This window comes from Marmota flaviventris, chromosome 10 (assembly GCF_047511675.1).
Source record: "Marmota flaviventris isolate mMarFla1 chromosome 10, mMarFla1.hap1, whole genome shotgun sequence".
Taxonomy (NCBI): Eukaryota; Metazoa; Chordata; class Mammalia; order Rodentia; family Sciuridae; genus Marmota; species Marmota flaviventris.
In genome coordinates this window covers 34,338,308-34,351,028 of record NC_092507.1, presented here as the reverse complement: position 1 = coordinate 34,351,028, position 12,721 = coordinate 34,338,308, and the positions used below count along the sequence as shown (strand labels likewise).

General features: G+C 50.2%; 1 protein-coding gene across 3 annotated transcripts in view; it reads right to left on the bottom strand.

Moving 5' to 3' along the window:
- Positions 1 to 12,721, bottom strand: part of Rnf220 (ring finger protein 220) — a 213,509-nt gene that overhangs the window by 1,249 nt on the left and 199,539 nt on the right. For all 3 annotated transcript variants that reach the window (XM_071617773.1, XM_071617772.1, XM_027937651.3), the window contains 6 exons: positions 5,425 to 5,521; positions 5,140 to 5,226; positions 4,950 to 5,005; positions 4,739 to 4,817; positions 710 to 818; positions 494 to 568 (listed from right to left, as the gene is read on the bottom strand). In XM_071617773.1, the coding sequence (XP_071473874.1) occupies positions 494 to 568; positions 710 to 818; positions 4,739 to 4,817; positions 4,950 to 5,005; positions 5,140 to 5,226; positions 5,425 to 5,521 (503 nt within the window). The remainder of the gene's footprint in view (positions 1 to 493; positions 569 to 709; positions 819 to 4,738; positions 4,818 to 4,949; positions 5,006 to 5,139; positions 5,227 to 5,424; positions 5,522 to 12,721) is intronic.

Here is a 12,721-nt window from a genome sequence, read left to right as displayed (position 1 = left end):
CCTAACGAGATTACATGCGGCCTTTGATCAGGACACAGAGCCCACGTCCGGGCCTTTTATTGCTGTCTCCGGGCGACATTTTAATGGCTGCTCCTGAGCGAAGAACAGGGCCAGGAGCAGAAGGAGCTTAGTAATGGGAGGGGGAGGGGCTGAGGCCCTGGTCCTGCTTACCCACCACAAGCTTCCTCCTGACCTGGGGTCTCACCAATATGTGTGATGTGGTGGGCCTTCTAGGGGCGTGGGTGGTGGAAAAGAGAATGTAGTGAGCCCATGGAGGGGAGAATTTAATAAACCTGAGGTGGGGGGCAGAGAATACAGTGATTTTTGGGGTGGAGGGTACGGTAGATATGCTGGCCCTGGCTCTGTTCTATGCTCCTGTTCTTCCTTATCCCTCACTGCCCACCTCCCCTAAGCAGGTACAAGCAAAGGCATGAACACCCGGGAAGTGCCCCCCCAAACAGCACCCCACTCCCCAACTTCCACACCACCTCACCAGGGTCCGCAGCCAGCATTCCTCGCAGTGCACATGCCAACACTGGATTGACGTTAGGGGCATTGAATATGAGTCCTAGGGAAAAGGTGGGCAGAGAAGGAATCACTGAGGCAGGAACACCCTTCAAAGAGCCTAGATCATAGTTGCAGTGACCCTTTCCAACACTCCAGAGCACTAAAGCCTGACCAAGGGCACCCCAAATTCCCTCTTACTTACCATGCAGATGAGGCATTTGTATCGGTCCCCCCGAGATAGCTGCCGTTCAAGCTCCCTAACCCGAGCCTTCAGGGCCTCAAATGTGGTCACAGCTGAATCTTCAGTGATTCTATAAAGAAGATGTATAGTTGGGTAGTAGGCTGATATCCCCAATCTGAACCTCCAGCCTGCACCTCCCTTAATCCGGAACCACATGTGTTTCCTAGACATCCCACATGCTCTTTCTCCAATGCCCCATAGCTGCAAACCCCACTTCAAAACTAAACCCACTCTTTGTTCCTCCATCTCCACCTGACGAATTTCCGAACCAGATACCTGAGAACCATTCTCAATTATTCTGAGTCATTTTCAACTTCAAAAATCTCTCACTTCTCTCCTAATACCTCTGGAATCACTCCCTTCCTTCCACCCTTACCATTTCTGGTTGGGCCTCCTGGACTATTCTATCGATAACTCCACTAACCTGAGCAGCAAATAACTTCCCCGCTCTAGTCCTTTATCTCCATACCATCCTTCCAGCACCTAGAACTTACATAGTGAAAGCAAATCTGACCATTTTTACTCCAACATTTCAATGTCTCTCAGACTAAAGCTCTAAAACATTTCTTCTCACTCTGGCCCTATCAGCCTGTACTCCTCATCACCCTGCCTATCCACACAAACTGGGCAGTGTCTCCAAGTGTACCACCCTTTCCCAGTCTCTTGGCCTCTTTGCACTTTGTTTCCTCTGGGTCCTCCCAACCCCCTCGCCCAAACTCACCATTCTGCTTCATCATCATCAGTACCACTACTGGGGAATTTTGGGGCATCCTTTATCCAACTCGACCCCAACAGTCTAACTGCAAAGATCTTTGTGTCCTCCACTAGACTGAGTTCCCTGAGGGCAGGCTGCTCACTTGGCCAGTATTTACTCTGGACATAAGCCCCACTTCTGGCATCTGAGCATGAGTAAACATTTGCAAAATGAAGAGCTAGTCCAACCTCTAGGGAAAGAGAGATGTGGGGCTGGACAGATCCCATATAATCTAGGTCCCTTTGCCATAAGCCTGGCTTCCCTCGAGGGCTCCTTGTTATTTCTTCCTAGGCTCATTTGATACCCTGGTAAGCCTCAGCCTGTTGTCCAAGCCCTGTACCACAAGGTCCCTATGACTTTTCCAAGACCGGTCATACTGCTGAACAGGGAATAGTTAGGACTCTTCAAGGATCTCTCCTGCCCCTCCTAAAACACTAGTGAATAGGGCTACTCACAGAGGGAGAAAAATACCTGCTGGAAGAGTAGAAAAACTGTACTGGGGATGGCCTTAGGGAATAAGTATGATGATAATACAAAGAAAATAGCTAAAATTTATTAATCACTTACTAAATGCCAGGGATTATACTGAGGAACTATAATTATTATCCTATTTACACCTCATAAAAACCTTGTGAGAAGGTTCTAATATTCCCATTTCTATACATGAAGAAACTAAAGCACTGAAAAATTAAATAGCAACCCATTGTTCACAAAGATTTGGGGAGATGGGATTCCAAGGTGGCAGACTGATCCTGTGGTCAACTGTGTGACTGACTATTACTCTATACTGGTTTATAAGGAGATGGATCTCCAGGCTAAGGGAACAGTAGAAATAAAGACCAAGAGGCCCAAGAGTTCAGTTGGGCTGGAAGGCTCACTTGTAGGTAGGCAAAAGTTGCTAAAGTGACAGAGCACACTTGTCTGGCAACTCAATTCCACAGTCAGAAACTGAACTATCTCATGGGTGATGGGAATTGTGAGGATATTAGAAGAAGGGTGTGATAAAACAGCTAAGGTTCCATAGGCATTTCATAAGAATGGGAAAAGTAGGACTGAACAGGGTAGGGAGGCCACAGGTAGAAACACAGTGAGGTGTGGCGTGAGCATGGACAATATCCTGGGGGTGCCTGTTCTGCCAGCTTGGGAGAGACAATGGTCCAGAAAGCTTGAAGTGGCTTATTACTGTTAGATACAAGTAGTCCTGGGGGATGTAAGAAGGGTAGTGGTAACATTTGATGGGCAACAACAAACTTCAATCTCTGACTTTTTTCTTTTAGGGTGCTAGAAGCAACACAGAATATAACTCCCTAGTGGTCTGTGTTCCTGCACTGGGAGTGCTCTAGATCCACCAGCTCATGGATCCATGATTCTTTAGGCCTTGCTTCTCCAGGGATGCTGGGAAAGGCTGTCTCCAGCATACTGATTCCCACTCAGTCTCCTGGCTCTGGAAAGTCTTCACCCCACCCTCACAAGTACCTGCATAGCTGGCTCTTCCCTGGCATTCTGCCTGATGCCATATGTACCATCTCCATCTCGATTGCTGCTAATAAACTCCTGATAAGGATGGGGAGTTATGCTCCCTTCTCCTCCAAGACCCATGCTAGGAATTTCAAAGATGGGAAACAAATGCCTACGAACTCCAAGGCCACATCATAGGCCAAGATACAGCTCCAAAGCCCACCTGTCCTAGATTTGCTCAGCACACACCTGGCCTCTAATCTTTGCTCTGGTGAAATACCCAGTCCTCCAGCCCCGGACCCAGCTTGGTTGTGAGCTATTCTTGAACCCCTCCAGGACATGAGGAGGTCAGATTCCCAGAGGAAGCCATAGCATCCTGCCTTTCCCCTTCCCTGGAACATGAAACAGATCTAGGGCAGGATTCCATACTTTGTGGATGAGGAAGACAGAAGTCATGGGGACGGAAGGGCTCCAATCTTGGCTAATCCAGACCTCCTGGTGATCTCTGCACAGGAGCAAGCCAATCCCCAACTCATCCCAAGAGCCCTACCTACTGGAGCCTGTGCTCACACAGGTGGGACTTCCCCCAGCCTTGGGTGGGTAGCACCTTCATGGATGGCCACTGGCTCTGGCCCCCCATCTCCCCCTCAAGCGCCATCCCTGATTAATGATCTTGTCTTTCTGATTTATGAGCAGCCCCTCCAGACGAGGGTGGGTGCCCCTTACAGCCCCGCCCGCCCCGCTCAGCTGGAGTAGGAGAGAATTATTAAATAAACATCCATACGTCATTCCTCCCCCCCAAAGCTGGTTGCGCCGAACCTGTACGGCCCGCTCCGGCGCTGACACGGAGCAGCTGCAGTGATTCATGGGCAGCCGGGCCCTGCGCTGCGGCCCATACATCATGCCAGCAGCACTCGCGGCCCCGGCCGAGATAAACTGATCAACCACAACGGGCTGGAATGAATTTATGACAACACAAAATGGAGGGAAACAAATGGGAGGTGACCCTGGGCCACCGACCCAGCCCTGCACCGGCCTGCAATCCACTCTCCTGGCAGGAGGCAAGATGGAACACTGGTCCTAGAATGAAGAGGCTGCCTTTTAACCCCAGGGAACCTACCCTGCAACTGGAGGGAGTGGGGTGGGTGCAGGGAGATAAGCAACGGCCAATGGCTGCAGCTCTAGGCAGCCCATACTGGACAATACCACCTCCTAGGGCCAGAACTGGTCTTGCTTGGGCTTCTGGAAAGGCAGTGAGATGCCCAGCTGATATCAAATCCTTGTGGCTCCCAGGGATAGAGGCCAGAGAGGCTGCCTGGCCCTAGGTAATGTACTAATGGATCTCTTTTTCCCCTGCTAGAAAATCCTGGCCAAAAATTCCTACCAGAAGTGATGAGACCCAATGCTCCTGCCTAAAACCCACTGCGAGCGCCACCCGGGACAAGAAAAATGAAACCAATTTAGCTCCCGATTAAGAAACAGAAACTGGAGATGAATCAAGTGCGCCGGCTGGGCTGGGCGGCCATACATCACATTCCCGGGCGGAGGCCGGCGCAGCGGGCAGGCAAGCAGGCGGACTGCACCTCCCTCCACCAAGGCTCCCAGGGCTGTGGCCCAGCGATCAATTCACAGAGTCACGCTTAGCACCAGCTGGGCTCCAATGCCGGCCGTGCGCCCAGGGCAGCAGGACTCAGCTACACTTGGGAAGGCCAGAAGCCCTGGCAGCAGCCTTCCTTCCAGCAACCCCCGCCACCCTGCTCCTGCACAGCCGCACTCACTTTTCGATGTCACTGTTCTTGCACGTCTTCTGCATGGCCTCCTGCTTGCTGCTTTCACCATTGCTGGTGGATGGCATCTCTGCAGGGACACAGGGACAACTCATACTTTGGACAGAATGGATAGCACAGGTGAGGGCTTGGGCTTGAGTCAGTCACCACTATCTAGGAATCCCTCTCACACCCATTACTGCTAACCTGGGTCAGGACTTACCATCACTGGCCCATTTAGAGAACTCAGGTGTGATGCGGGTGCTGGGAGGGCCACCACTAGAGAAGAAGAAAAAAGAACACAGTGAGGCCTGAAGGAACACAGACAACCCTGCAGGTGGGTACTGGGTTGAGCCCTGCCTCGGGCTTTCTATCCCACCACCCCATCATGCTACGCCTGTGCCCACACTTGCTTTAGGACTGCGCCCCGGAGTGCCTCTCTCTCCTTGGCTTCACCAGGTTCCTCGCCTGTGCAAGGGATGACGTCAGCCTCCGTGTATCTGGCATGGTGGTCAAGGACAATGGATCCTAGTTTTGTTGTAAGCCACGAGGGCAAAATGCTCAGGATTCCCAGCAGCCAAAGTTGAGCCTCTGACCCTGGAGGTGGTGTGGGCAAGTACCAGAGGTACTAGCTACTTTTCCTATTCCCAACGGCCTTCTGTGCCAGCCCCACCTTGCCCATAGAGACCCAAGGATACTGTGGCTTCCCATACTCCAGAGTGTCATCCCCATCCACATCCAAGTCAGCATCACTGTCCGGGTTCTCTTTGCCGCTGCACATGACGAAGCCAGAGCCTGTGGGAAGCAGGGTATGAGGAGGACCATGGACCAAAAAGACTAGGCCAAGTGTGCTTTATATGCTGCCTCTAAGTAGGAATCAGGTAGGAGGGCGAGATGAGGCACAAATAGAAACTTGGGCTTGGGATATATCGAATTAGATACTTAAGTGTTCCTGACTGATATTTCAGTCCTTTTACAATGCATCTCTCTTTCTCTCTGTGGTCTCTGTTCATAAATTGGCCCATTCATATGCTATGTCAAGTCCTCAGGCAACACCCTGCCCTAGGCTTGCTATCCATCTGCCTTTCAGTTCCAGGAAGAGCAAAAAGAAAGTAGGGAAATCCAAGTGCAAAAGGTCGGCCCAGCCCCAACCAGGACCTGGGCTTCCTTATGTCCCACTGTCCAGTCTGACAAGTCCATCAAAGAGAACAGGCTGATTAAGGCCAATCAGAGCCATAGAGCGGGACCCCCAGCCAACATCCTGATTTTGGCCGCTAGGTCCTTGCCAGCAAAAACTCCAGGCAGCTGTTCAAATATTTGGTGTCTGAAGCGCCTGACATTAATTATTCATCTCTACCTCACGCAGCCCAGATTCCTGGACAAGTGTAGTTATAAAGGGATTAGGAATGGACAGACAAGGGAGAACAGGCATGCACACCTGCCTCTCAAAGCAGTCTATGAAGGCAACCAGACTTGGCTGGGGCAGGCCAAGGGCCAGGCTGAACCCCAAGCGGCTGACCACTTGAGGTTCATTTGACAAAGCCACAGGCAGACTCTTGGCTAATGGGGAAGGGTGAGTTAATGAGACCATACCAAGCCAGCTCACCTGCTGGATGGTGTCCGACTCCCAGAACCACCCTTCTTGAAAGCCCACGGTCAGGGACCATAGAGCTGCCCCCCAGCCATTGCCCTACTTCTCTATGGGTCTCAGACCATAGCTACTAGCCAGCATGGCAACTCTGCCAGGGATGGCCGGGGGGGGGGGGGGGGGGGCCTCTGTGGTTAGTAGGATCTGTAAATAAATCTTTAAAGAAGCAAGGAAGCATTTAGAACTCTGCCCAAATGTCTTGTCCATTCTTAGGTGCCTACACTCTCATCAGAGAAATAGGTAATAGTCCTGTAATAGGTCCTTAAGCCTCTTGTGTATTCCTTCATCCTGCCTACCTTTTAGTTTTAATCCTTTGTTTTCCTTATCCAAAACCATGTATGACTCAGTCAAGTTCAGACTCTTCAATTAAATCTGTGAAGATCTATATGCATCTATTTCTCTACACTCACTCTTTTTTCATTTCACTCCAGAAGCCCTGTGCACATGGACATGGAGCCTGCTTGCTGTGTTCCAGCCATACATTGAGACCTTTGTTTATGCTATTTACTCCATCTGGAATGTTCTCCTTCTACCAAGCCCTGAAAAGCACTTTCTTCTTGATCCTCCTCCAGTCTGTTCTCAAAGATTCTATTCATCCCAGAGGTAAGCAGCACCAGAGAAAGAAAGAAAGAGGCTGGGCATTCCCTAGGCTCCACCCTCACTGACAGTCCTCATTTGCCCTCGACCTGGAGGCCCTGACACACTTGAACAGCAGGCAGGTCAGCAGCAGGGCCATTAAGCTGAGAAAACACCAAGTTACAGCTCTGTCTCCTGTTCAGGGCCAGGTGTCCTGACAAGCAATTCCCGCCTTGTGGGTGAGTGGCACCTCTATAAACCCTCTGACAGTTTGGGAGACAAACTCCGCCATCAATCAGAATGTAGCTATCAGGTTCACTTATAGCCTGTGCCCCCCGAGTCCTGCCAACCCCCCTCTTCCAAGTACACGCAGCTCAGCAGCCAGCCTCACATCCTCTGCTCAGTCTCTCCCTGCCTTGTGGGTGGGCAAAAAAGCAGAGAACCCTGGCACTACTCCCAAGCCCACTATGGCTCCCTTGGCAAATCAGGAAAGACAGGGTGCCATACCTGTCAGAAGTCCCAGCATATAAAGCAGTCCTGTGGCTTGAAGTCCTTTCCTCTGTAGTATAACTGCCTGCCCTGCTTAGACCAGGACCCATCCTCCATGGGAACAGAGATACTGTGGTCTCCCAAATCCTATATGCTTTATGCTTCATGTCTGGGTACTTCCTATCCCATGTAACTATAACTTTCTTCCTACGGGTCTACAAAACAAATACCTACTCGGCTGGCAAGTCTGACTTAGCTCAACCTTCTATCATTGACTGGTAGTGCCTACAAAGAGTAGTTGCAGAAGGAAGGACTTTCCACCTCTAATATTCTTTCAATCTTTATGGAGCACATCCTGTCTGGCTCAGTGTGGAGAATACACAAGATATGGCTCCCCAACCTCCAGGTACTCAGTGGGGGATGTGACTTGCTCAAGTACTTATACACCTTACACGAATGTGTCCCTTCCTTGCTGTCCACCCAAACTACTGCGTTACTCACCTTTTTTACCATGTATTGTCATTCTCCCTCCTCAGACCAAAAAGTGCAAGGGTCTCAAGTGTGACTCACTGCTGTGATCTCTGCATTGTCCAGCAGGGCTGGCTAGGCCCAGAGCAGGTGCCATATAACATACCAGAGCAGTACTGGCAACACTGCTCTATGAGGCACTGGGGCCCTGTGCCAGAAGTAAGGCTGGGCCTAGAAAAACCTTATGACACAGCCTTCCCTATTCTACTGCAGCTCCCAGCCAGGTGGCAACCTTCTGTTCCTCTGACCAGTGAGACAGGAGGGAAAGTGTGACATCTTATTTGCCAAGGAAAAGGCCTCTCTGCCTTTGGTCTGAGTAGTCTTCTCTGACCCTTACCCCATGCCCCAGCTGAGACAGATGTTGGGAACCTCTCCCTACCCCCACAGGTGTTCAGAACAGGCTGCCACTGCCAATTTCATTCTGGTGTTGCCCTAGCCTGCTCCAACCTCCTTCCCAGCACATTAAACTTTATTTTCTTAATGAAATGTCACTTGCTGACTTCTGGCAGAATCATAATAAAAAGAAACGGCCATAAAGCCGTTTTATGCAGACAGCACCCCCGCCAGTTTACCCCCTCCTGCTTAGAGAGGAAGGCTCCACGGTCGTTTTATGTTCTCAGCTGCTGGAATATCCCAAGCCAGTACTCAGAGGCAAGATGGCACAGATAGCTCCTTTCCAAGTCTCTGGCTCCTCTTCCCTGAAGCTCAGGGAATACTAGGCAAGCTGCCACTTTTTTTTTTTTTTTTTAGTACCAGGGATTGAACCCAGGAATGCTCAACACCACTGAGCCACATCCCCAGCCCTTTTCATATTTTATTTTGAGACAGGGTCTCGCTAAGTTGCTGAGGCTGGCTTTGAACTTGTGATCCTCCTGCCTCAGCTTCCTGAGCTGCTGGCATGAGGCATGTGCCACTGGCGCAAGTTGCTCCTTCTGGTGCTGCTTTCCAGGGAAGGAACTTGGTCCCTAGGACTTCTAAGATGACTCAGAATATCCCTCAGTCACTAGGAGGGGCCCCTTACTAGGGTTCTACCCCACCTGAAAGCAGCAAAAAAAGGCTAGAAAGCAAACTAAGTCTGATGGTGAGCAATGCCCAGTAGAGTGGGAGCCAGGCTTGCCCGGTCCTGGGCAGCTGGGCAGTACAAAAACCCCTCTTCCCAGTGAACACTCAGCAATACAGAGGGAGAGGGTTAAGTGCAAACTGATATATAAGTCTAAATTTTATAAAAACAACCCTTTTCCCATAAACTCATTTCTTCCTGGGTCATTGAGAAGGGAGAGAAAAAAAAAAAATCAGTGTTAATTTAATCAATTGATCAAATGATCGATTGAGAAACTGGAGATGCCTGTTTACTGGGGGTAGTTATGTCCTGAAACCTGAAACCACAAAAAAGGAGCCATTGATTTCCTCACCTGCTACTCTCAACCAAACCAGAACCCAGAGAGAAAGAAGTCTGGGGGTCCTCTAGAGCCTAATATTCACCTAAGGGGAGGGCAGGGACAGCGCTTCCGGGGAGTTTTACACTGGAATTAGTTACAGATGCAGTTACGGTGTCTTGTGTAAACGCCATCGATTGGGGAGCTGACAGTCTGGGGAGCTGCGATGCGGGACAATCAATCGGCCTGCAGTGTCACCTGCCACCTCGCTGAACAGTTGACAATGCAATTATCCAGTGTGGAGGCAGGGAGTTGGCGTGTGTCAAACGCACTTAGCCACTTTCCGGGCCTCCTCGATAACGCGTTTCACTGCCTCACGTCAGGAAAGACGCTCAGAGACAGACGCCGTTTAAAACCATTGATACTTGCTCCTTCTGCCTGGATTCCCTCTGTCCCAGCTTAACAATTGTGTTCCAAAAGGCGATTAAATCCCATCCATAGCCACAGGGGACAGAAAGTGCCTTGCTCCTTGCCACCTCTCCTAACCCCTCCCAACAGGTGACAGTCATAACTAAAGGTGGTGGGGAGTTAGAAGCCTCTCTGCATTTCCAGCCAGCCTCCAGTTGTGTGCTGTTCCAACACCTGCCAGTGACTATACCAAGCAGAACAGCTGTAGTTGGAGACATTTTTAGTATTCAAGACCCATTTGCCTGTGCCCTTGGATTCACAACACCTCTCAGCCCTTTGTCCCATATCTGATGCTGAAGTTTTAGTAACAAATGGTTGAAAGAACTGCACCAAAGCTACCTTGCCTGTAGTTCTCTCTCTGATTTCTCATTCCAGGTTGCTTGAAACCAGTCTAAATCTAAGACAGGAACCCAAGAAAAATGTAAGCTATAACCAGAATCTGGCAGGGCAGAAACGATGCATATCAAAATGTTTTATTCCCTCTCCCTACTCCACCTGTTTGATTCAAATGAGCTTCCTGCTCAATGCTTTCACCTAGGGCTCAATGACACAGCTGGAGACACCTTCCATTTCTTGTGTAGCCTCCTGGGAAATTCCTCCATCCCAACACTCTTATTTGAAACCAATCATTCCCATGTCCTTTCTTTTGCCTGTCTCTTCCAGATGTGAGGGACTATAGGTTCCCCAAATCCAAACAGGTGAACTCACTGGCAACTCACTCACTACCACCATAGGTCTCTTCTCTAGGACCTAATAGTAGCTGGAGTTAGGAAACAAGAAGAAAGGTGTACCATGACTAATCTGTCACATACCTCTTTTGACTAAGGGTAAGGGCAGGTTTGTCTGTGGGGCTATATAATTAGCTTATTTTCTACGGTTTGCATCTCTGGCATAGAAGGCCCCTGTTTTGCACAGGTTTTGTAGGGTACCCCAGAAAAGCATCTTTTTCTAACTACTTATCTCTTATAGGAGAAGCATTGGGCTTTGTGTGTGGCTCTCTATAAAAACAGCACCAGCAGGTTTGAAAACCTCAGGCTCTAAGACAGCAAGCAGCAGCTGAGCAGTCTGAGGACCTCCTCTAGAACTGCAAAGGTTAGAGTATTTCCTAGATACCAAAAATTTCTTCTGACTTACTCTCTTGAAGTTTTTACCTATTTTCTTGGGTCTTTTAAACATCTGTTTCCAGCTGGGCCTATCTTGATGCTCTTCTATTCTGTCTGGTCCTTTATTCTCTCCTAAAATACCAATTTCAAGCACTCCCAGGCCTCAAACATCTGGGCCTTCCCCTTAGAAACCCAAGGGGTCCCATCCTGAAGACCATTCCCTCTAGAAAGCATTTCCTCCAAAACTCTTGCTTGACTGCTGCCTCCCACAGATGATTTCACTCAAGGTAACTGATCTGACCCATCAGCCCAATTACTGGTGGGCCTGGTGGGAAGGTTTGCTGAGAATGACGAGGAAGCCCTAGTCTGGGAGGAGGGATAGGGGATGATCGGATACGGAAACTTATCTGCAATTCTTCAATTCTTTCATATCTAACAAGGACAGCAATCTCTGTTCTGTCAGCACGCACAGCACAGCTTAAATGGGCCTCGCTGCTCGCCTGCTCATCCTGCCTCTGCCTCCCTCTCTCTGAAGTCGGCTGGGCAGCTTCTTCAGCTGGCGTTATCACTCCCTCTAACCGGTCTTGGCAGGCAATCTAATTCCTCCTGAAAAGGTCACCGCCATTTTAACTGCCTTTCAATCACATTAAGCACGCGCTGCCCGGCTTGCGGCCCAGCCCGCCCGGCGGGCGATCAATGTGCTGCACTGACACCAGCCCGCCTGGCGGGGCCACACCCAACCCCCCAAGAATTGGGCCTATTGGTTCTGGCCAGGAAGGGCAGGCTGACAGATGGCCAGCTTTTGCAGACAGGGTTCAGGAGCAGAGGCAGTCAGATCAGCCAGGGCCTCCCTTTGATAGCTCCCCCCACTGAGGAGGCCCAGCCTCCTCCGCTCTGCTCTCTCTGCCTCATGGCCCCCGTTGATCTCGCTGTAAAACAGCCTTTCAAGTCGGCCTGTCTTTTGACTGCACTAAGCTGTTTAAGAGGCAGCAGCAGCTTCTATCAGGAAAGCTGGAGCAATTCTCTGCAGATAAAGGCACCTCCGGCCGTTCCCTCTTCAAGTCTCACTCTCATTCTCGCTCTCCAAATCGCTCAAAGAAAAGCCCCCTTTGAACTCTCCTCAGGAATTCTTGAAAGAAACAACCTCACAGTGTAAACACTTAGGGAAAACTGATACCCACCCAGGGCCTGAGAGCCCCTCACACTGCTTGGCAAGTATGTCCCAGCACCGGGGAAAGACTTCACAGAAACAGCAAGCCCTGTGCAGCTTTACCCCCCGCAAACCCTGAGTGCCCAGGAGCCATCAGGTCCAGTTTTGTGCCAAGAAACCTAAGAAGCTGCCACAGCAATGGAAGATATGAATAGTTACAGCTGCCAACAAAGCTAACCCAGAGCATTCTGGAACTGACTCTGTACAGACTGCCACCACACACCTGTCTGCACAATTTCTGGGCTCATGGGCTCTGCTATACATTTTTTTCAGGGCCTGAGACACACCAGAGATCCAGCATAAGACCAGAATGCAATGGCAACTACTGCAAACAGCTCAAGCTCAGGGAAATAGTTTGGTCTAACCCTCCTGATTTATGTTTTGGCTTGTCTCAGACACTTGGATAATGTAAGAGAAGCCCACAGGCATAATGTCCCATCTGGGCTCTCAGCCTCTTCACACAGCCAGTCTATGATGCATGGCACTGGAGGTTTCTTAGCATGAGCCCAGGTAGCATGGCCCCAAGGAGGCAAGACCTTCTTCCCAGATGCTGTGAGATTCCCTATGGACCATATGCAGTAGTACTCCCAAGGATGT